The 22,447-nt window shown below is 52.1% G+C and overlaps 1 protein-coding gene across 2 annotated transcripts in view; it reads right to left on the reverse strand.

Annotated features, from left to right (window-relative positions):
• Window positions 1-2,383: 2,383 nt before the first annotated feature.
• Window positions 2,384-22,447, reverse strand: part of ERN1 (endoplasmic reticulum to nucleus signaling 1) — a 77,074-nt gene continuing 57,010 nt past the window's right edge. Inside the window, exons 11-22 of one of the 2 annotated variants that reach the window (XM_032429477.1) lie at window positions 19,713-19,831; window positions 17,026-17,217; window positions 15,294-15,558; window positions 14,449-14,539; window positions 13,980-14,169; window positions 13,087-13,186; window positions 12,600-12,799; window positions 12,012-12,159; window positions 10,652-10,779; window positions 8,047-8,170; window positions 7,545-7,612; window positions 2,384-7,003 (exon numbers count right to left, since the gene is read on the reverse strand). In XM_032429477.1, the coding sequence (XP_032285368.1) occupies window positions 6,791-7,003; window positions 7,545-7,612; window positions 8,047-8,170; window positions 10,652-10,779; window positions 12,012-12,159; window positions 12,600-12,799; window positions 13,087-13,186; window positions 13,980-14,169; window positions 14,449-14,539; window positions 15,294-15,558; window positions 17,026-17,217; window positions 19,713-19,831 (1,838 nt within the window). In that variant the 3' untranslated portion in view covers window positions 2,384-6,790. The remainder of the gene's footprint in view (window positions 7,004-7,544; window positions 7,613-8,046; window positions 8,171-10,651; window positions 10,780-12,011; window positions 12,160-12,599; window positions 12,800-13,086; window positions 13,187-13,979; window positions 14,170-14,448; window positions 14,540-15,293; window positions 15,559-17,025; window positions 17,218-19,712; window positions 19,832-22,447) is intronic. The other variant, XM_032429478.1, reaches the window with a different exon arrangement.

Raw genomic sequence — 22,447 nt, forward strand, 5'->3', positions numbered from 1 at the left:
CCGCCCCAGCTTCCTGTGATTCACACCCAGCCAGGCAGCCTTTTCCAGGAACTCACTGCGGGGAGGGGCAGGCCTCAGCCACAGATGCTTATTTGGAAGGGCCCTGAGTGCAACCTCCGACCCAAGGAAGAATTTCTTCCTGATCTGCTCGGGATGCAGGATGGGGCCTGTCCTCTCTGCTGGATTCCTCCAGAGACCCAGCTCTCCCTCCCTTGCCCAGCCTCCTCTGGCACTGTCGGGCAGCTCAGGCTCCCGCCTGGACCCTGCTCCCCACTAGGCTAGCTGAAACCCTCCGGCGCAAGAGGGCAAAGCCAGCCCCTTGTCATGTGACAGATGGCTGAGGCCCCAACAGCTCTGCTTTCAAGTGTCTGTGGCAGTTCCCAAGCCCCTCACGGCCCTGCCCTCCGCCCCCAACCCCATTGTCATGTCAAAGGGCTTCCGATCATCCTTTGGGTTTGGGCTCGGCATTCCAGCTTCTTGTTAACCTTCTGGAATTTTGACTGGGTCATGAATCATGTTCGTGATTAGTTACCCTTTCCAGGTTTGTGTCGCCGGCAGGCAAACCCAATGAGCACACTTCTGTGGCTTCATCCAAACCGCTGAGCAGGCGTAGGTGAACCTGGGGAGGCAAAGGTTGGGGAGGGCAGGGAAGAACACCTACTGGGCTCACCTGCCAACCCTCTCAGAGGCCAAGTTCACTCAGCTACTGTCCTGCCGGCCCAGCCTCTCCTGTTTCTGGAAACCGTGCCCTCTACCCCCTGCCATCTTTTATTATGGTTTCCCAGGGGCTGCCATCTTCTTACCAGCCCTGCTCCCTCTGCCCCCAGCTAAGTGGCCCAGATGCGAGATCATCTCCCGATCGTTGGCCTTGGCGAAGGGTCCAGTCAGTGTCTCGCTAAAACGAAAGATGTTGTATGTTTTTGATCTGAAGGGAAATGCTGGTCTGCAGGGGGAGAGGAATAAGGTCAGGCCCAGTGGGAAGGGCAGACAGGTCAGGCTGTTAGATGGCTCTTTTCATGAGCTCTTGTAGCTCAGGCCTGCGCCCAGCACAAATGACAGATGGGACAAATAATAGAAAGAGTACCAGTCGGTGCCTTTGCTGATGAAACGCTGTTGTGTAAATACACACATTTACCTAATGAAATGTATCCAACATTCAGAAAAAAGCACCCTCTTTGCAGCCCAACACCAATTCAGCATGCCAAGCAGCAAACCCTGCCTCAGTGGCCCAGAACCGTCGCCCTGGCCATGCCAGTGTCTCGACCACCTGCTGGCCTCCCTCTTGAGGACCCGCGCCTGTCTCTATTCTCAGAGGCAGCTAAGGGTGCTACCAGAGGCCCCCCTCCCTGGCCTGGGCCAATTCCAAATGTGGCCCCTGCTCCGGCCTCGCAGCTCTCTGGGGACTCCAAGAGCTATTTCTGCTGCTCCATCGAGTGGCAGGAGGCAGCGAGCGGGCATCAACAGCATCCTGCAGCTCCCTCGGGTTTGGGCGTGTCCGTGATCCAGAGCTTCAGAGGCTGTGTCCATGGTTGTCAGGCACGCTCCTGGGGCCTTGCCGAGCCAGAGGGATGGGACGGTGGTGGGCAGAGCAGAAGGAGCCAGTCCTGGGGCTTTGTGAGCGGTCCCTTCCTGTGATCCAAGACAGAGGAACCTCCTCTGCTTTTTCACCAGATGGAAAGGAAGAAGCACACTGGCAGGATTCTAAATTCCAACCAGACTGGCCGCTGGCTCATTCCTTGGCATGTGGGTAGATGGAGTATGTGCCCCTGACACACTCAGGTCACTGCTTTCCTGGCACTGCGCTGGCCGAGCTCCTGAAGTGGTTTTAACCTCTTCATGGGCTTCTTGGTCCCGGGTCCTCCCCACTGTACACCCCCACCCCCAAACTCTGCTGGAGTCTCATTCTCACCATGGGGCATTTCGGTCCCAACCTGGCCAGCTTCCTGGAATTCAGCCCAAACCAATACTTTTGGGGACTCCCTGCAGGGTTTTATTTTTTATTTTTTTTAAAGATTTTATTTATTTATTTGAGAGAGAGAGAATGAGAGACAGAGAGCATGAGAGGGAGGAGGGTCAGAGGGAGAAGCAGACTCCCTGCCGAGCAGGGAGCCCGATGCGGGACTCGATCCCGGGACTCCAGGATCATGACCTGAGCCGAAGGCAGTTGCTTAACCAACTGAGCCACCCAGGCGCCCTCCCTGCAGGGTTTTAAAGAACCTTTCCCTGTAGTCACCAAGGAGGACGTTCCAGCCCCCTGGACCGTGCCTCGGACACCGGCGGGCAACCGCACCCCTTTCACCCCCCGAGTCAGCTGCTCACCCTCACCATCCAGACCCCTACAGCCAGGAAAAGGGCCAGGAATGACCCCAGGCCCGAGAGTGGGGGTCAAATTTTTAAGAAGACGAAGCCGACTTCCAGGTCTAAAACTACCTTTATTTGTGGTTGGCGCTGCGTAAGACGCCTTTATCAATCAGCAGAATTATAAAACTGTACAAGAGGTACAAAAATAGGCTGTTTAACTTAGATAATTACCCTCACATCAAGCTTTAAAAATACACATAAAAATTGTACAATCTGGCAGTTTATAAAATATAAAGCTAAAAAGAGGATTGTAGGTTCACAGAGAGGATTCTATCACACAATTAACACATACCCATTAAACAACTGTCTATAGAGAAGACACAATGGCACAGAATTTTTAAAAAAAATCACTCAAAAAAGAAAATTTTTACCCTGACCGAATTTCTCACCCTTTAATGATAAAACTACTGTGAGGCGTCCATCCCATGGAAGGATACAGTATAACTTTTCTTTTTCCAGTTTTAGAATGGTCAGGGGTGTGTTGTCCAAAACAAATCTGATGTGCTTTAAAAGCAAGTGCAATTATAGCTGGATATACGTCAGAGTAAAAATTAAATAAATATAAATAGGTTAAATAAATAGGTCATGGCAAAAAGAACACTACGTAAGGTTTGCGTTTGAGAATGCCGCATGGTTGACTGGTAATGCTCTCTAGGTAAGTGGGGATGCCCCCGTCACAGCTTTTGGGATACTGAAAAGGAACACTGTACCCGCCAAACACAGGGTGAGGCGAGCGGGGTGGGGACTTTGGCCGGAAGTGGAGGTTAAGGCTGCCCCAGGGGGAGGCTCATTGCAGATGCGCTCTTTGTGGTTGCCCAATGAATACAGAACGGATTCACGTGCAGATACAAAAAACTGAAACCAGGGTTACTCGTGGGGGAAATCACTGTCTCATCAAGAAAACAAAGTGCAGGATGAGGAGACACTTTGGTTTAAAAGATCATAGTCCAACCTTGGAAGGTGGCATTTCGGCTCATCTGTAGGGGACACCCAGTGACTTTCTTCCAGGAAAGGCCAATGCCAGGCCACCAGCTGCAAGGACAACTCCAGGATGGTGAAGGAATCAGCAAGGAAGAGACACTGGGATATGTGAAGAAAAGGGAGTTCAGACACTAAAAGAGCAGAGAATGTAGAGAGGCTCTGTACAGGCATGCTGTGTGCTCTTCCAGGGCTCGTGGCACAGGTGGTGAACCAGCCTACCTTCTGCGAGGACCTCCAGGCTGAGGACCCAATACACAGAGCGGGAGAGCGAAAGCAGACTCAGGAAACCCAAACCCGGCCGGAGCCCAACTTCTGAAGAGACAGCGGCCAAGAAGAGAAAGGTCTACAACCCAGAGGCCCCCCACATCTGCGAGAGGTCCGATCAGCAGCCACCGCATCTTTCACTGTGGTGTGAAAGAAGTGCAATGGTAAACAAATCACATTCACACAAAACCTTGCCCGGAGTTGATTCTGATCAAGGCCTTTCTTCTAGAGTTGGTAGAAAGAAAATACTTTGCGGGGCCCACTAACCTGTGGATCTTCTAATCCGTGTAATGGGTCAGAGGGAGGTCTCACTGGAAAGAGCCTAGGACGGCTATGGCACGGAGAGGGAGGGGTGAGGGAGAGCCCCTCTGCACTCAGGGTTTTAGATCCACCACTAGATGATTTAGTGACTTACCACAGACGCCAATGATCCCCCAAAGTGCAAGTGCTCTGATGCCTAGTGACATGGGAGCTCTCGACAAACTGCAGTTAAAAAGACTCAAGAAGCAACCGGAGAAATTCTGGCAGGCGTGCCAAAGACAGATTCAACACAGGATTTAATGAGAGTGTCCCTGGGATTCCCAACAGATATGACTAAATTCTGTCGTGACAATGAAGATAGTGTACTTCTAAAAAGTTAAACAGCCTTCCAGGAATCGTGCTAAAGATCAAATTAGCTCCGCTGTGACAGGATGCACAAGGCTGCAGAGCCCTGTTCTAGCAAAGGACAGACACCTTCTCATGGTGCAGAGCACAACAGGAAACCAGGATTCTAGAGACGAGAGAGATGTGGCGGAGAATGCCCGAGCAGTTTGCATAACCAGGGTCCACATGAGACCTCTTCAAGCCATCCGAGGGGCTGAGGAGTGACCAGGTTCCTAAAAGTGACGGAGAGAAGGCTGACGGAGGACGGCTTTTCCTGGAGCCCTGATCTTTACCGTTTGTTGTGTCTCTCCCTCTACGCTCTCACAAAAGCAGAGGTTTTGCCTATCTTGTTCACCTCTGCGTCCCCAGCCCCCAGGATCCGGCCTGGCTCACCCCGCGAGTACCCAGAATCCAACACATCGAATACATGAATTTGAGAAGATGGGTGGCTAGAAATGAAGAGGAGAAGCAGAAAAGGCATGTGAAAAACAGTTGTCCTGGAGACAAGCTGGGCCCGAACAGTGAGAGGACACAAACCCTGGGCAGCCAGAAGTGACTGGCTACTCCCCCAACGACACCGTTCGGCCACGAGACAGAAGCAGCATAGAGGGCCGACAGCCTGCCCGTCACTTGTGGGACCTTCTCCACCTGACTGCCTGGCGGGGCGGGGATTGCCACTCAGGCCCGGCCGCAAAGTGACCGCAGGGCCACAGGGACAATGGCGTGGATGCAGCAGAGCAGGGAGAGGGCAGGCATCTGGCCGGGTTCCTGAAAAACGAGCAGTATGGCAGAAGACTCACCACAAGGCCAGCCCAGAACACCGGGGTTCCCAGGTCTAGATGAGGTAACCGGTGAGGGTGCAGGATAACGCAGATGGAGGATAATGTGAATTTAAGGAAAAAAGTGACTCCGGGCATTATGAAAGGAAGGAAACTGAATTCTACGAAGACAGAAGGAGAGATTTTGAGGAGTGGCCCTCAGTCCAATCCACCATCAGGAAGTATTTCACAGAAGAAACAGTGAGTTCTCGGTCCGTCAGTAACATCCTTACTCCTGAGTGGAGTCTCCGAGCTCCCCAGCACTGAATGAAGTGCAGGGACCCACTCACCCGGCTGGACAAAGGACACGGGGAACACCTCCACACTGTACCCTGCTCACATTTAACCGCTAAGGCTCTCGGTAGAGGAAAAGACAGGAATTTCTGACTGAAACTAAAGTTAAAAACTACACTAATTTTAGCAAAAAAAGATATTGACATAATTTAGGGACTATTACTTTGAAGTTGTTTAATGGATGTATATAGCCTTGCTACACTGTTTTACTCTTCAGCAGCAGAGCATGTTCTGAACGTGAATGCTCTCTCTGGAGGGGATGGAGACTTTTGGTACCCACAAAATAAAAAGTGAATTATATATCTTGCATTTATCTTCTTCACAAGGAAGCTTCAAGTTCAGCTTACTTATGCTAACATAGCATTCTACAGTATGATCAAAATATAAAGTTATTAAAATCTGCCAAGAGAAACATAAAAGCCTGCCCACGAAGCCCGTGGTGACCCTGGCCTCTTCTCCCGACCCCCTGGCCCGTCCTGCTGGCTCCAGGGACGGAGGAGCCACATTGCCCACCTGCTGGCCCAGGACTCCCCCAGGGTGGCCGTGAGTGTCCCACCTGGCCTGCTCCCCTCTGGTCCCAAAGGCCTGTTCCTGCCTGGGTGTTGCTCTTCTTGATGGGGAACTTATCACCTCTTGCCCCCAAATGCTCCTAAACATCCCCCAAATCCACCAAAGGCCACTGATGCACTGGGCTACCGTGGACTCAGGACAGAGCGTCCTCTTCGTTTCTAAGAGATCTGCAGACACGGCCTCATCTTCCAGTGTGCGGTGCTCACCTGTCCCAACGCCGCGCCTCACACTCAAGACTCTCACTGCCCCCAAAGAACACTGGTCAGAGTGAGCTGGGGAACTCTGGGTGTGTCCGTGATGAGTGCGGCATCGCCGATCCCCAGGAACGACACGCTCTGAACGACTGCCTTCTCCGTAACAGCCCTCACCTCTGGAGCCCCACTTCGAGCAGAAGCTGTGCTTAGTGCCTCTTAGCCTCGCTGGCCGGGGACAGAGATGCTCCTGGTCCCACACGCAGGCAAAACGTGGGATTCCCTCCTCTCTCTTCCTTACAGGCCCACAGGCTGACATCAAACAGGAAGTTTAAAAAAGAAAGTGTAGGTCTGAAGCAAGTGCATCCAGGAGAAGGTGGAGGATGCTTCTGTCGCTGCCTCTGGGATGGGCCCTCCTTGGCAGAGGACCCCCGAGTGCAGGACTTTCGTGGCCAGCATCTTCCCAGCTCCCTACAGGTCAGAACGGGTCATGGTTCCCGCTTCCTGGGGTCGGCATCATCCCCTGCTGGCTGCACTGTGGACAGCTCAAGGCACTTGGTTTGGGAGCCTGGTCTCCTTGCCCAGCCGGGAGGCGTCAGGCTCGGGCTTGTAGAGACCAGGCCCACAGTCACAGCTGCGGCCACCAGAACGGAGGACCACCCTGGCTCAAAGGGTGTCTGGAGTCAATGGAGGCCGGGGCCCTGGGGGCTCGTGGAAGTAGTAGGGCTGGAAGAGCCGCTCGTGGCCGCACGGCTCCATGGCCCGGTAGGTGTGGGAGAGGAGGTGGGGGAAGCGGGACGTGAAGTAGCGCACGAAGTCGTCAGGGAGGGAGCCCAGCGTCTCCCGCACCTCCGCGGGGAGCTCCCGGTAGTGGTGCTTCTGCAAACAGGCGGACACACAGACACAGGGGTTAGCAGCTGGAAAGCCCAGGAAGCACGGGTGAAAGATCCTCTCGCTAGTCAAGGAAGATAGAACGTCAGTTGGTTCTCTGTCAAAGAGAAAAGACTCAGATACTCAACGGTCCAGCCGCCTACCTTCCCTGCTTCCCCTCGTTCAGGAGGGTGCCTCAGAGCCGAGTCAGGCCCAGGGCTGGGGAGGCAGGCAGGAGCTGCCCTACCGGAGTGGCCCGCTGGCCAGGCCTGTGTGGGAAGGTCCCCATCAAGGGAGTTTATACCGTGCTGTCTCAGACAGGAACAGGGCACACACAAGTCAGCAGAGACCACAGATGACACCAGACAGCCCGCTTCCCAGAGCGGAACTCCTCACCTCAACATCCCGGAAGAGAAAACCCATCTAAGGGAACAAGTTGGCCCTGCAAGTTCAGAATTCTAGTACGAATGGAAGGACACACAGAGAACAGAAAGGAGAAAGGTGGCTGTAACCCCCGTCACCGGGACCACCGGGGGTTCACGCCCCTTACCTTGTTTCTCATGGCTCGGAGGAGGTCTCGAACGGAGCCACCTTTATAGGTTCTGAATTTCCGCAGATCTAGGGAAAAAACAAGGAATGCAATGTAACAAACCCATTTCTAAAGGAGAAAATTCCCGGGGCTCCTGGGGATGAGTGATCAGACTGAAACACAACAGAACTACACCACGCTCGGGGTTAAAGGAGTGTGTCCCCCAGAGCGAGCCTGACTGAGGGCAGCGCTATGAATGCCACCTCTGGGTCGCACCCACAAGCACAAACAACCATTAAGAGCACAGCACCCGTCACTAACCTGTCATTCAAAGAGACAAAAATGAAACCCACATCAGCGTAACGAACCCCAGAGGACACACCCACAACAGCCTCAACCCCGAGAGGAGGATCTGGAGCCCAGACCGCCTGGAGCTGCCAGTTCCATGTTCGCTTCTTAGAAATGGCTACTGCTCTTGAAACGTTTCTGCCAACATGCACGGCCGGGGCATCAGCATGGTCACCTGTCTGCAGGGGGACGGTGATGTTTTCCCTCCAGTCCATCTTCACCACAGCTCTCCCGCCTCGCTCCAGCTGCTTCACTATCGGGCCGTCCAGGGACTCCTTTTCTATTCGGTCACTCACGTCCTGTGAGGGTGACAAGGGCAGCAGATGATGGTCAGGGTGTGGAGAATCGGAAGCTGGAGGAGCGACACACACACAAGTCACAGATTGGTCGCTGCCACATGAACCTCGGGTCTCAGGACTGACAGGAAGTGTTGTGCCTCGGTCCCTCCTGATCCATCACCCTCTCCCCTGCAAGCAGCCCCGTCTGTGGCTCACTGGGGAGAGACCCACACAGAGCACCTCCGTGACAGGGGAGGTGTCACACCTCTCCAGGAACCCTAATGCCGCACCCACGTCTCACCCCTGTGCACGCACACCGCATCTCACACGGAGCCGTAGTGCAATCAACGTTCATCAATGAACAACAACAACAAAAGCTCAATTTTGATTTGCATCTTGGGCTTTTCTGTCAACGCAGGGAAACAGGACATGCTCAGACCCACAGCCGGTCAGCACTCCCCATACAAACAGTTAGAAAAGATGGATGAAGCGCTCTTTGAGAGGCAGAAAGTTGCTGACAAGCGTGTGGGCTCCGGAGGCCCTGCTCTAGCCTCGCGCCCTGCCCCGTGTCTGAGGGCCCCAGCCAGAGCCGAGCGCGAGCTCCAGCAGCTGAGGAAACGGAGCGAGGAGCCCCACACAGACTCACTGGCCATAGGCTTTTCTTTCTTTGATGAAGATGAAGCCAGACTGGCTGACTCTCAAACTTAGAGTGGCTAGAGGAAAGCCCTGGGCACCCTGCAGACACACACTTCTGCCGCAGAGCCGGGGTGGCTAGTTGATACAACGCGAGGCAGGTGTGTTCACATGAGAGCGGGCTCGGGAAAATGAAGAGCTTAAATCCTAACCCACGGTGGGCTGGAGGTCCCTTTGTGTGAGCTTTATTCTTGTTCTACATCTTGTCATCATCAAAGGAACCTGGCGACTTTCCAGACGTCCCTTGAGGACACCTGACCTCCGAACTGTAATGTTATGATCCGTGGAACATAGTGAACAATCCTAATGTTGTCCGTGGAAAGTGGCACGAAACCCTCGCCTTCCCAATCCACCCAAATACTTAGTAAGCACCTGCCACATGCCAGGCAGCGACGAACCAGAAGTCAACCACCACTGCCCTCAAGGAGCTTAAATATTGGGGGCTAAGGCTCTAGTCAGATTCCAGGACAGGGTGATGGTCACTCCTAAACCCAAGCTTCACTCTGACCCAGCCCCAGGAGGAACAGCACTGAGCCCGTGTGCTTGCTTTCCAGAGCCGGTGGGCTGGGTACGATGTGTTTGGACGAGCTGTGCTGAACTGACACCGGGGAAGACTCTGAGAAACACGTTCCCTTTCTACAAAGGCCACCGGGCGGGCAACACCACAAAGCCTTAAGACAGCCAAACCACCGGGCGCCTGGGTGGCTCAGTCGGTTAAGCGACTGCCTTCAGCTCAGGTCATGATCCCAGGGTCCTGGGATCGAGCCCCGCATCGGGCTCCCTGCTCTGCGGGGAGCCTGCTTCTCCCTCTCCCACTCCCCCTGCTTGTGTTCCCTCTCTCGCTGTGTCTCTCTCTGTCAAATAAATAAATAAAATCTTAAAAAAAAGACAGCCAAACCACTGACAGAGCTCATCTCTACTGATCCTATTAATTTCACGTCTCAGAATCCAACATAAGCGAAAAGAGATCTGGGCAAAGATTAGGTAAAAGAGGATAGAAAGAATCCAATGTAAGTAAATGTTTAGATTTAGGAGACTTGAATGAAATTATATAATGCCTAAGATTTGCTTCACAGTAATCTGGGGTGGAGATTCGAGGAGGGAGTAGAGGTTCAGTTATTAATTGCTGGAGCTGGAGAATGGATAAAGGGGAGTTCATGATAGTATTCCCTCTACTTTTGTGTATATTTGAAAGTTCCCATAACATAAGGTTTTTAAATTATGGCACATCCGTAGGATGGAGTACTAGAGTCATTAAAATTTTAGAACTTTTAGGGGTGCCTGGGTGGCTCAGTTTGTTGGGCGGCTGCCTTCGGCTCGGGTCATGATCCTGGACTCCCGGGATCGAGTCCCGCATCAGGCTCCCTGCTCGGTGGGGAGTCTGCTTCTCCCTCTGACTCTACCCCTTCTTGTGCTCTCTCTTTCACTCTCTCTCTCAAATAAAATAAAAAAAATTAAAAAAAAAAAAATTTTAGAACTTTAACATGGAAAAAGAGTATGTTAAAACACTACATTTACTACTGCAAATACTAGTAATGCTATTATTAACACTGAACGAAATACTGTGTAAAAATATTAGGTACTGAGAAAAGAAAAGGATATAAAATTGTATATACAGTTTGACCCCAATCACACTTTTAGCTATATGATGAAAATATGTTAAAATGTCAACCATGGTTATCCCTTGGTTATGGGATTAGGAGTCATTTGTTTCATTGTCTTTTGCTCTGTTTTTTTAAAATCTGGGAGAACTTAAATGAAGGTTTTGATTAAAAAAATACCCCAAACGCAAAAACCCAAGAGACCGACCTGAAAGAACTGGAGCTGCTTTTCCAGGCTCCAGAAGAACGGATGTTTCAGCACGTGCTTTGCGGACGGGCGTTTCTGAGGATCCATCGCGATCATCTTCTCTATTAATTCCCGGGCAATGACATCTTCTACAAAGGAGGAAAACAAGCAAGTAACTCATTATCACCGGCCCACGGTCGCCGTGAAATACCTGAAACTTAACAGCACGTGTGCCTTTTGATTCAAGATTCTACCGACAGGAGCTCACTGCAGTAATGGAATTAAGAACGTGCACAAACGTCAGCTGATGGGCGGGGTGTCTGGGAAAAGGAGTAATTGGAGATACCCACTAGCGGAGGCTCCGGTAATGCTGCCTCCAGGTCCTGGGCTGTGCTCTTAAAATGATGCCCTGTGGAGCACCAGTCAACATGGAGAGGGATTCGATGGCATGTACGATTTACCCTCCATGTTTTACAAAAGGACGCACACCTGTCTAATTAGAAGACTGGAATAAGATATACAAAGGTATTAATAGCAGGAATTCATCACGGTGTAAAGGCGTTGTGGGTCTTTATGCTAACCTATTGTTTCTACAGGGAATAAGGAAAATTAATCCATGACCAAAACAGTAAGTTAGTTTTAATTTGTTTTTTTTAAGATTTTGACTGAGAGAGTGCACACACATGCGAGCAGGGGAGGGTCAGAGGGAGATGGAGAGAGTCCCAAGCAGACTCCGTGCTGAGTGCAGAGCCCGATGTGGGGCTCGATCTCACGATCCTGAGATCATGACCTGAGCCGAAATCAAGAGTCAGACGGTTAACCGACTGAACCACCCAGGTGCCCCAGTTTTAATTTTTTAAAAAGGTGGTACTGGGTGTCATGGGTCAATTATAACACAGGAAACCCTGAAGTCAGGAAGAAAGACTTGTTGCCCCTGCACCCGGAGAGCAAGAGCCAGCCTGTCTGTTCCCAGCCCAGACCACACCCACTGACCACTGGCCTGCACACAAGAGTTTACAGAGCATGGACTATCTGTTTTCCTGAATGTTGGTGCAGGAAGGGACCTCAGGTTACTTAACCCCTCACAAGTCACAAGCAGGAAAATAGAGGTCCCCAAAGGGGGCCTTGCCCAGGTCACAGAGGTCATTGGGTGACCTGAAGGAACCTCAGAGCCGCCTGGCTTTAGGAGGAGGTGCTCCAAAGACAACCCACCCAACCTTCTACCAGCTTCGGAATGAGTCATCAATTCACGGAGGCCCACAGGGCAAGCAGTTGGAAAGAAGGGCCTCTGGGGGGCACAGAGCTGGCACCCTTCCAGGCCAAGGGTCCACCTGGGCAGCTGGGGTGGCTCCCGACCTCTCCCGCCCCGTGGCCCGCTCACCGTGCTTCTCGGGGTGCAAGCAGTCGAGGCTGTAGGCACCCAGGAGGATGTTGGCCTGCCGCTGCAGGGACTTGCCAAAAGGGTGGCTGCCCTCCGAGATCACGTAGTAAAAGACACAGCCTGCAGAGAAGATGTCCACTGTGTAGGTCTGAAAAGAGAGGCAGGGTGTGAGAGGCCTTCTGGAGAATTCTCATCCTCAGACTCAGCAGCAGTGAGGACCGGAGTGCTGCTGCCGCTTCTCCCACCTTGAAGGGGTCCCGGGAGACTCGTCTAGCATGTTGGCAGTGCCCAGAGCTGCAAGGGCTGTGGGCGCGTTGGCGTTCACAGTGGGGAATGTGGGCTCTAGAGCCGATGGGCTGGGGCTGGAAGTGACTGGAAAAGTTGGGGGGGGGATAGTAATTGCCCACATATGTCCCTTTCATTCGTCTGAGCAGGAGACTATATGGAAAGTGCCAGCAGCATGCTGTTCACACAGAAGCTCTTTGACAAAGAAATGTCATTCTTCATGTGCCACAGCCCCCAAGTCTTGAATTCAGAAGCTGTCACTCCTGAAGAGGCAAGAGGCTGAGAGCTGTGCCCAGTGCTCACCGGGTTGTCCTTGCAGTCTTCGCTCAACATCTCTGGAGCGATCCAGCCTTCTGTGCCCGGCACTCCTGAGCGGCGGCTGAAACTGTGCCGGCCTACCGCCAGCTTCTTGCAGAGACCGAAGTCCGAGATCATGGCCTTGGTCCTGCCATGCGCGTTGGGCATGGAGAGGAGAATGTTGTGGGGCTTCAGGTCTCTGTGAACTAATAGAACGCTCCAGATCAGTCCCATATTTACCATGAGTAGTGTCAGGGAGTGCACTTTCTCTGACTCCCAGCAGGCCTGCTGCCACCTCTAAGGGTTCTGGTCTGCGACTATGAAAGGTTCCTCCTCAAATTCTTATTGTCAAAAGGCCACCTAAAAACCCCACGTGCAAGCCAGCGATGAAGCACAGATTCTCAGCGGAGGGATGGACCACGCCAGCAGTCGGCCACCCTCCCCAACCTCCCCCCTCAGCTGGGGTGCGGCCTGGGAAAGGGAAGCTTCTCACCAATGTTGAGGGAGTGCAGGTGGGCCAGGCCCGAGGTGGTCTGCTGCAGCAAGGTGATGGGCTCCAGGCCGAGGTGGGCAAAGTCCTTCTGCTCCACGTACTGCAAGAGACACCATGGCCAGGTCATGCACAAAGCCCCTCTGCAGAGAGGGGCACCTCTGCGCAGCACGCTCTTTCTTTCTTTCAAGTGATTCAATTTTATTTAGAAAAGTCCCGCCTGCAGCTTTTTGCTTTAACATTTGGGATTAGGTCAGCTCATTTTCTTTGCTCCTATTTTAAGAAAGAAATGGGAAGTTTTACTGACAACGTTCTCTGCCCAAATCCACGTTTGCCAACAGACTTTCTCCTGAAGCCATAGGCTCACTTAAACAACCAGAAGTTCTGACGGACTAGTGTACAGTGATAAAGGTAAGGGCAAGGAACTCAAGTTCATGGCCTCATATAGGTAAATCTGCAAGTGCAGCCAGCTAATACCAAGGTAGGTTCACAGTCAGCCTGGAGACTGAGCAAAAGGAGATCGATGGAGGATCTCAAAGGCCTGACTCCTCAACCAGCATCCTCCAAGCCCACACCAGCCCTGACCAGTGGTGAGAACAACTGTGGGGTTTCCTGGAGGCACAGGGAGACAGACACCAACCGCACCCAAAGACTGCCCCACCCAAATGAAGCTGAGGTGCTGAAAATGCTCTCCGTTTGGATTGTTTGTGGTTAAATGGGCGTGTGCCCCTGTCAAACGCACCAAACTGGTCACTGAAATGAGTAGGCTGTGTTATAACTTCAATAAAGTAAATATAGAGAAATAAAAGAAAAAGAAATTGCAGGCCCTCGAGCCACCGCCGCCGGGAGGAGGAAGGCTGCAGCGGCCCCGGCAAGGCTGCCCCCAGGGCCCCCACCTCCTGCAGGGTGGCTGCACACAGTTCGATGGCAATGTACTGGAACTGCCGATCCCTCTCTGTGCAGAAGTAACGGATCACGTTGGGGTGCTCATCTGATTCTCGAAGCAGCTGGACTTCGCGGTCCGCGAAACTGAAACACTCGGGGAGGATCCTCTTGACGGCCACATCGCGGTTGTCAAACATGCCCCTGAGGACAAGGATCAGGGGCTGGGTTGGGGGGGCAAGACAGGCTGTGGACACGAGAGACCCACGGACCCACCGTGCTCCTTGTCCCGTGAGCCAGCAGCCGCCTCGTGAGCCTCACAGCCCTGACCAACCGTCGCTTCCGCCCCGGAGGTGAACTCCTGTGTCTTGGCACCACGCCACCGCTGTGACCCCGCTGCACCCCTGGAGCCTGGCCTGCCACCCGCAAGCTGACAGGTACTGGGACAGGCGGCGAAGTCACAGAGCTCCCGGGGCCACTCACCGGTACACAATCGTGCCCTCAGCTCCGTGACCCAACACGTCCTTGGGACAGAATGAAATCTTCCCAACTATCACCATGCTGGTTTCCTCATCTGGGACAAAACAGGAAGAAGTGGTTTTAAACAAACATAATCTAAAACACCTTGAGGCCGGAATGGTGCGAGCTTCCTGAGCTCAGATTCAGGGACGGGACCTCTCAGGCTGTATGTTCCCAGCCCCGCGGTAGGCGAGAGCCGGCGGGCTCCACGCCTCCCTGACGCCCAGGACCACGGCTCCCCTGCCTCCTGCCCTCCGTTCCTGCCTCCGTGTTACTGTCAGGAGACAGGGGTTTGCCACAGATGCACAGACGATTTGCGCCTGAAGCCTTCAGGGAGCCGCAGTGGATGTGCAAATGAGGCCAGGAGCGGCCTCCAGCTTGGGACTGGGGCTCAGCTCTCTTGCACGAGCTCGGCATCCATCCCCTCAGAATATCGCCCTGACGGCCGGTCTGAGCCAACCCCCCAGAGGAATGGGGGTCAACAATGGCACTGTCACACGGGGCCCCTGGCTGGCCTCAGGAACGCTCTCAAGCCAGACACCCAGTGGCCCTCTGGCCAGCAGCAACTGCCAGCCCTTATGGAGCAAGATGGAGGGAGGGCAAGGTGGTCCCCCAAAGGGCCCCTGAGAGGGAAAGGCCCTGGGATGGCATGGAAGCCCGGCCGCCAGAGTGACAGGGAATGAGGTGAGAACACGGTGAACCCTTAGAAACGGCACTCCATAATCCCATGCAGATTCCCCAGGAGGACTTGGTACTTTATGGTTCTCAGGTTGAGTTCAAAGGAAAGGGAAGACAGCAACTCGCTTTACCCTCATCGTCCTGCTCCAGGAAGGGGCTGGTGCCAGCCTTGGAGGCCGAGCCAGTGGAGTGCAGTGAGTGGTTGGAGGCTCTGGGGGACGTGCTGGGGCTGCTGGTGCCCGAGCTCTCGGAGTACAGGCCGGACGAGTCCAAGAGTTCAGCATCTTGAGCCATGTCTCCAGACGGAGGGAAGGGCAGCTGCTGTTGTAGGAGCTGGATTTTCTCTAGTTCCTTCTGGAACTGCTGGTGCTGGAGCTGCTGCTGCTGATGCATGCTCTGGGAAGAGAGAGACACGTCCAAACAAGTGCAGCCCACTCCCCCAGGGACACAGGCAGGCCAGCAGGGAGAGGCTCCCTGTGGCAGAAGAAGCCCGTACCCGTTACAGACCCCCACAGGGCGGGCCGAGACCAGTGAGAAGGCACAGGAGGCAGGACGGGTTCTTGCCAGTTAGGATTTCCCAGGAGAGCCCAGTCCCCCTGCTGGAGGGGCCTGGGAGGGACAAGAGGGAGGACTCTGCTGTAGGTGGAGGCTGGGCCAGATGAAGGTGGGGGGGGGGTGTCCATTCAATTCTAAAATTTTGGGACTTCTATGAAAGTCCGGGAGTTGTTACAAACAAGGAACCAGAGCATGGTGGATACAGGAAGACCTGGGCTTGCTGTCTACTGCAGTCGTGTACTCCAGAGAGGCTGGCACACAGATGGGCACCAATCCAGCCAGGCAGAGGAAGCAGCTGGGGCTCACAGCCTCACAGCCAGGATGTGGCTGAAACACGTGGCCTGGCCAAGTCTCACTCCCCCCATTTCACCACGCTGCCTTCCCCACCTCCCTTACTCCTCTCATCTATTCTGGAAAATACGTTCTGTCATAATTTGAAGTAGCAGTGATCCGTGATTATCACTGCCTGTGTGTGGGAAGGGCACTGAAGGGACGGCTGCGTAGCCAACCCCCCCCTGGGAGTTTTCTGGCTCTCGTGTACACCCCCACACTCTCTTTCTCTGAACTTGGGTTCAAATCCTGGAAATGCCCCCTACCAGCTGAGTAACCTTGGGAAAGTTATTTAACTTCCCCAGAGCTTAGCTTCTTCATTTGTGGGTAGGGCACAGCGATAATGACTGTGTGAGGTAAAATATAAAACAATGCAAGTGAACCCATTTGCACAAATGGAAGAGTTAGTCATTCACATTCCTATAGGGGACATGAGCTTCCCGGACACTAGTATTCTAAGGTGATGACACTTCAGTGCTCTGAGCAACCTGATGAAAGAATATTCTAGACTGTTTTATCCAATTGACAACCTATTCAACTATGTAATCTTAGCTGACTCATTTCCAATAGAAAGTGGAAGGAATGCCGCCTTTTTCACTCTAGCTGGCATCTCTCACAGGCAGTTTGTAAGGGAGGAAAGTTAAGTGGATTTTCATCTATCATGCCTATTCTTAAAAAGGAAAATATAGTTGACTATTCGAAATGACCTGCAAAAGCAAGGTTTACAAATCAGCTTTTACAATCAGTTAACTCTAAGACATAGGTTAAAAAAAAAACAACTGTCCTTTCCTGAGAAACTAGTGTCTTTTTAACTACAATGTTTCTGAAGATAAGCAAATACTAACTTTGAAATGTGAAAGGAAACGTATCTGCTTATCTGCCGTGTGCGTGGCTGTGCATGGAGCTCACAGACACCAGATGACCAGCACGGAAGTTCAGAAACACCCGGGAGGGCAAAGGGAAGGGGCAGAGCTTTACCAAGGGGTAGGTGATGATGAAGGCCACCCAGCCGATGAGCAGGAAGGTGCTCAGGATGATGGTGGCAATGTCCTTGAGCATGGAGTCCACGGGGGCCTCGGGCTTGGCAGGGGCATGCTCGTATTTCTCTTCCACATCCTGTGAAACGGTGGTAGGCGCGTTTTCTGAAGTCTGGTCAACCAGGTTGATAACCTTGTATGGGACAGAGTGACTACGTCACTGAACAATTTCTGGCCAGATATAAATGAACCAAATGGTCAAGAGTAGCCATGACTACCGGGAAGGATCATACTGTAGAATGTGCTGGGTTGTTTTTTTTTTTTTTTAAGCTCACCAGAGATCACACAGCCAAATAATCGCTGCCTTTATCAAAGTGACTGTCTTGAGAGGCCAGGCTTTATTGCTGTGAGGTTATCAGTACTCAAAAACAGTTCTAAGAGCAGTACTTTTGGAAGGGCCTTCAGATCCTATATTCTTTTGAAAATCCTCACTGAAGGCAAAGACATCCTCCTTTGAGGGTAGATTTGATATCTGGGAAAACTCTGATGTCATCGGTGACAAAGGCTGGTGAAAAGGTTGATAGTCACTTTAATAAAACCATTTCACATTAAAAAGGAAAACCCTGCGTGCGCGCACACACATGGCTGAAGAATAATAAAGCAGCTTGCTTCTGTTGCTTGTAAACTTTCAGGGCAACTCCAAAAGCAAAATCATTTTTCTTACATATCCCAGTATTTTTCAAAGTTTCTGAAAAGCATCAGAATCTTTTGTTAAAGAAAACTTTACTTGGAAGCCCAAAATTAAACCAGATAAAAGCGGACCTCCCGTCTCAGCTTCCGGGAGTCTCTAGGACTCCAAGAACAGTTTGGGAAAATGCATCGATGTGTTCTCAAACATTCCGTGTCCCGGGAGTGCCGTCGCCAGCTGCCCAGTGAGGCAAACACACAGCCTCCCGGCAAGCGCAGACCTTGGCATCGCCCGCCCTGCACACCTCCCCCCCTGCCCCCCCAGGGCCCAGACTTCTGCCTGTGCGTCTCTCCCCTCTGGCTGCCCCACTCCCACGGTGTATGGGGTGGGGGCGGCGCAGCTGGTGGGGAGCAGACAGCTGAGGAATGTCTGCTGAGCGTGTGACCGGGAACAACACTAGGTTTATATTCGGTCAAGTGTTTGTTAAAAAGCTTGTCTTGTTGCCATATAAATGCACCTCAGAGTATTTTAGTGGAGTTTTTAAAAGCTCTGCTCAAGTTTGGATGATTATTAAAATCTTAACTGTGGCTATCTCTGGGCATTAGATTAAGGGTCTGTCTTATTTTCTTCTCTATACTTTTATTTTCTACGTGTTTAGTGGTAGATACGAGTGACTTTAATAAGACCAACATCAGATCAAGACCTTATGGCACCAAAGTTTTCCAAAATCCCTGTCTTAGGACTCAGAGTGCTTCTCTAACTGGCTACCTCCAGAGACGACAGGCAACTCGAGATATTTCGCTCTAGAGTCTTAAACAGCTACATAATTTTCCTTCCCTTTCTCTCTGGATAAAATCTGAGCCTTACAGTGAACTTGCGGCGATCTCGGTCCCCATATCAGCCAGCCGCCCTCGTCTTCCTCGGACCTTGCCCATAGTCCAGGCCCCTCTCGGGCTCGAGTCCCCCACGGCAGGGCTGCAGCAGTTACCAAGTCTAAATGGCTTCTCTGGACACCTTCCCCACCCCACCGGCCATGCTGGAACCCCCCTGCAGAACCACCCTCCCACCTTCTCCACCTGCTCTGCCTCAGAAGGCGGCCACCTGTGGGCACAGCAGAGTCTCCCTGCCCTCTGGTTCCTGATTGGGACACCAGCAGATGGGGCAGGGGGAGGGAAAGGAGGTCCAATTCTTTGGGGTTGCTGAGTATGTCAACTGAAGCTCCACCTCCCAACTTGAGGCTAAAGGATGCTAAGGGAACCCCTAGGGCTGTCCACATCTGTGCCAATAATCCCTTCCTTAACTCCCCTCTGACCGTCCTGATCTGGGTGGCCCTCTGCATCCAGCTGAGACCCTGCCTGGCACTCTGTCTCTCCAGAGCTACAGGACGGCAGCCCAGGTCAGAGGCTCATGGCAGCTACCACCTGGGTGGGCCTCCCTGCTGCCCAAATTTCCATTCTGTGGGCACGCTGGGTCCCTGCCAGACCAAGCTTCTACCAGACCGAGCAGCCAAGCCGGCCGCTTCCAAAGGGCCACTCGTGGCTTCATGAAGCTTCAGGTCTCCCGCCTCCTCCTCTCATCAACCGTTGGCTCCACTGCCAGGCGCAAGCAAAGCTCGGTAACATGGTTCCTCTGCAGCACGTGGTCCCACTTCCCACTGCCCCCCACCTGGTGGCCTCAGATCTGGTCTCAGCCCCAGAGCTGCACACGTAGGGTTCGTCCCACGTCTAGGCCTTCATCTCTGCTGTTCTCTGTCCTCCCGTGACCTCTACCTCTGTCCCACCAGGCCAACTCCCTCCCCCGTCCCTCTGCCTTTCCCACAGCCCTCACTAAGCGCTCTGTCTTCCTACCCACCAGGCCTTCACTGGGTGATGTTTGCTATGGGTTCCCCAGCATTCCTCTCCCTTCCTGAGTCCACTGCAAGCTCCAAAGGCAAGGGCAAATGCCTTCCCCCAGCACCTGACACGAGGAGCCAGAAACTAACTGTTCACGTCCCCACTCACTTCCTCAAAGCTCTTCTTCTCTGAATCGGCAGGAATCACGTTTTCCCGATGTTTGGGCAGGTTGTTGGGGAATCTCTCCAGCATCTTGGTAGACGCAGACAGGGGGGTTTCATGGTGTCCTATGAGAGGAAACAAATTTCCATGAGACCAGTTCCCCACAGTGGGAGCCCTCCATGCTAAGCTTAGGCAACAGTTGCTCCCCACTGAGGGGCCCAGAGTGCAAACACCCACATTTGTAAAGCAAGAGAAAAGGAGAGGCAGTTACCAGAAAAATCTCATTAAGACAGAAATTTTATTACCCAGTGGCAGGTATACAGTGTTCTGGATCTCATAATGAGGGGCAAAGAAGTGTCCTTGTCAGGAGAGATGAATCAGGATCTTTGGGATATGTTCAGAGCAAGACTTCTGTGGGTAATTCCTAATTTACCTTGTGGGCTGCTGAAGCATCTTGAAGCTTCATTAAAAATTCAAGCAGTTCTCCCTTGAAGGCCTACCTTGTAAACATCACTATACTAAGGCGATCACATTCCCACCTTGGTATTTAAATTGCTCAGGTGGAGTTCTATTCCTATTATCTAAATGGGAGCTTCCATCCTGGGAAGTGGTGAATTATTCACAAGAGAGAAACAGGATGCATTTGCTACGGGAGCAGGGGGTCATGGTTCTCTCTGCGCTCACTCACTGTTCTCTACGCTATTTGAAGACTACCTAGTATATGTTACACATTTATTGAGCATCTACTGTGTGCATATTACTGTAAGAGAGACAAAGTTGAATAAAATAGGCAACTGGGATTCGATAATGGCTTGAAAATCTATTTAGCTCTAATATTAAATGACTCCTATATTACCCAGAAGAGCCAGTTAACTCTCTCTCATTGGGCTGTTGGCCCCAGGACACACTTTCCTTTTTTGTTCTCTCCCTGTGATTCGGATCTCACCCTATGATCTTTCTACTGCTGTCCCAAACCTATCAGAGATTCTATGGTCTATATTTCTAAGACAAAAATAAACAAGAACTAGTCCACACTATGTACATTTCTTGATCTGGAAAAATCTTTATCTTTAGATCAGTTCTCTGTAAGATCGTTCTTTTTTTTTTTTTTTTTTAAGATTTTATTTATTTGAGAGAGAGAACAGAGGAAGAAGCAGACTCCCCACTGAGCAGGGAACCTGACACGGGGCTTGACCCCAGGACCCTGGGTTCATGACCCGAGCTGAAGGCAGATGCTTAACCGACTGAACCACCCAGGTGCCCCTCTACAAGATCGTTCTTTGGGGAAACCTCGTCTTGTTTTGAACCACCACCAGTTTCCCCTTGTCTGTGAGAACTGTGAGACGTGCTTTGTTGGGAAGCATGATGTCCTCATGTGGGGTCTACCTGCTTCAGACCCTGGAATCGGACTTGCTGATGGGGCCCGGGGATCTGAATGTGAGTTTCTCTGGGTACCTCTGAGGCTCACTAACAAGAAACCTTCCCAGGAGAAAACGGGTTGCTCTCCCATGTGTCCACCTGTGCTACAGAGCCCTGCCTGCCCCACCCCCAGGGCCTGCTCCCGGTGTTTCAAGTCCGCCTCCCTGCTAGTGACCTGGCAACAGACCACTACAGACAGGATTGGCCCGGATCCTCGCTTCCTGCTGCACTTCTGCTCACAGGCAGGCGTCTCCCCCAGCTGGGCCTCTGGTGCTCTCATGCTACACACGCTGAACCAACTGTTCCACAAGCATCATCAGGAGATCCCAACACATTTTGTACAAACAGTACCTGGACTTCGTGATTTATTTATCATCATCATCATCATGTCCGGACCTACTGGATCAGGATCTCCAGGGGTCATACATGCTTGTCTGACAAAACTCCCAGGGGAAGCCAAGAGCACCCCAGGTTAGCGCCACTGCTCTGGGGAAACCCAGAGACCACACCGCTCAAGCTAAGTGGACTCATTTTATTTTCAAGACCAACGTGGAAGTGGGGATATCCTTAATGTCTTCCCCAAAAACCAAATCAAAGGACACAGTTGGACATAAAAGGGCATGTCATTTTACCTGTGGCCCCGAGTCCCTGCAAAGATTGTCAAGTAGTTCCTTATTTAAAATTGACTAAAAAATGACTAGCTCTGGAGTTCCTCCAGGGGACTTCGGAAGTGTGGGGTGATTCCCTAATTACTTCTTCATACTTTGTTGAGTTTCTCAGTTTTCTTACTTGGACAACCTTTCCACTTTAAAAGGGTATCATTTTGCGACCTAGCCATGAAGACTTCTCCCCCACAGTTTTTATAGTCTTACGTACACATTTCCTTAGTTTCCAATTATTTTTTCACTTCTTGGCCACTGGTGGGCAGTTTATGTATCCCTTAACTGGTACAGAAAACTATGTGACCTTGTAATTTTAATGGCCTTCGCTCACAGCTATTTTCCCACATGGCCCACTCACGCATGCTCTTGAACTTCTGTTCAAAAAAAAAGGCAGAATTACTGTTACCTCCTTTGCCCATTATTTGGTAGAAATAATCAGCAGAGAAAAAATGGCTACAGGGAGTCAGGAAGAACAAGACCCGGACAACCATAAAGGGACTGATCAGGACTCCAGGAGGCTCAGGCTCCTGTCTGCAACACCCAGTTAAGTTACCACCCCCCACCAGCCCGGGTGCTGCCTCGGGGCCGATCCTGAGGCCTCCTGGGCCCATACTCTTCCGAGCCGCTCCACATCCCCTCCCGGTGCCTCCAGAGCTGCCC

This window comes from Phoca vitulina, unplaced genomic scaffold (genome assembly GCF_004348235.1).
Source record: "Phoca vitulina isolate PV1807 unplaced genomic scaffold, GSC_HSeal_1.0 scaffold41, whole genome shotgun sequence".
NCBI lineage: Eukaryota > Metazoa > Chordata > Mammalia > Carnivora > Phocidae > Phoca > Phoca vitulina.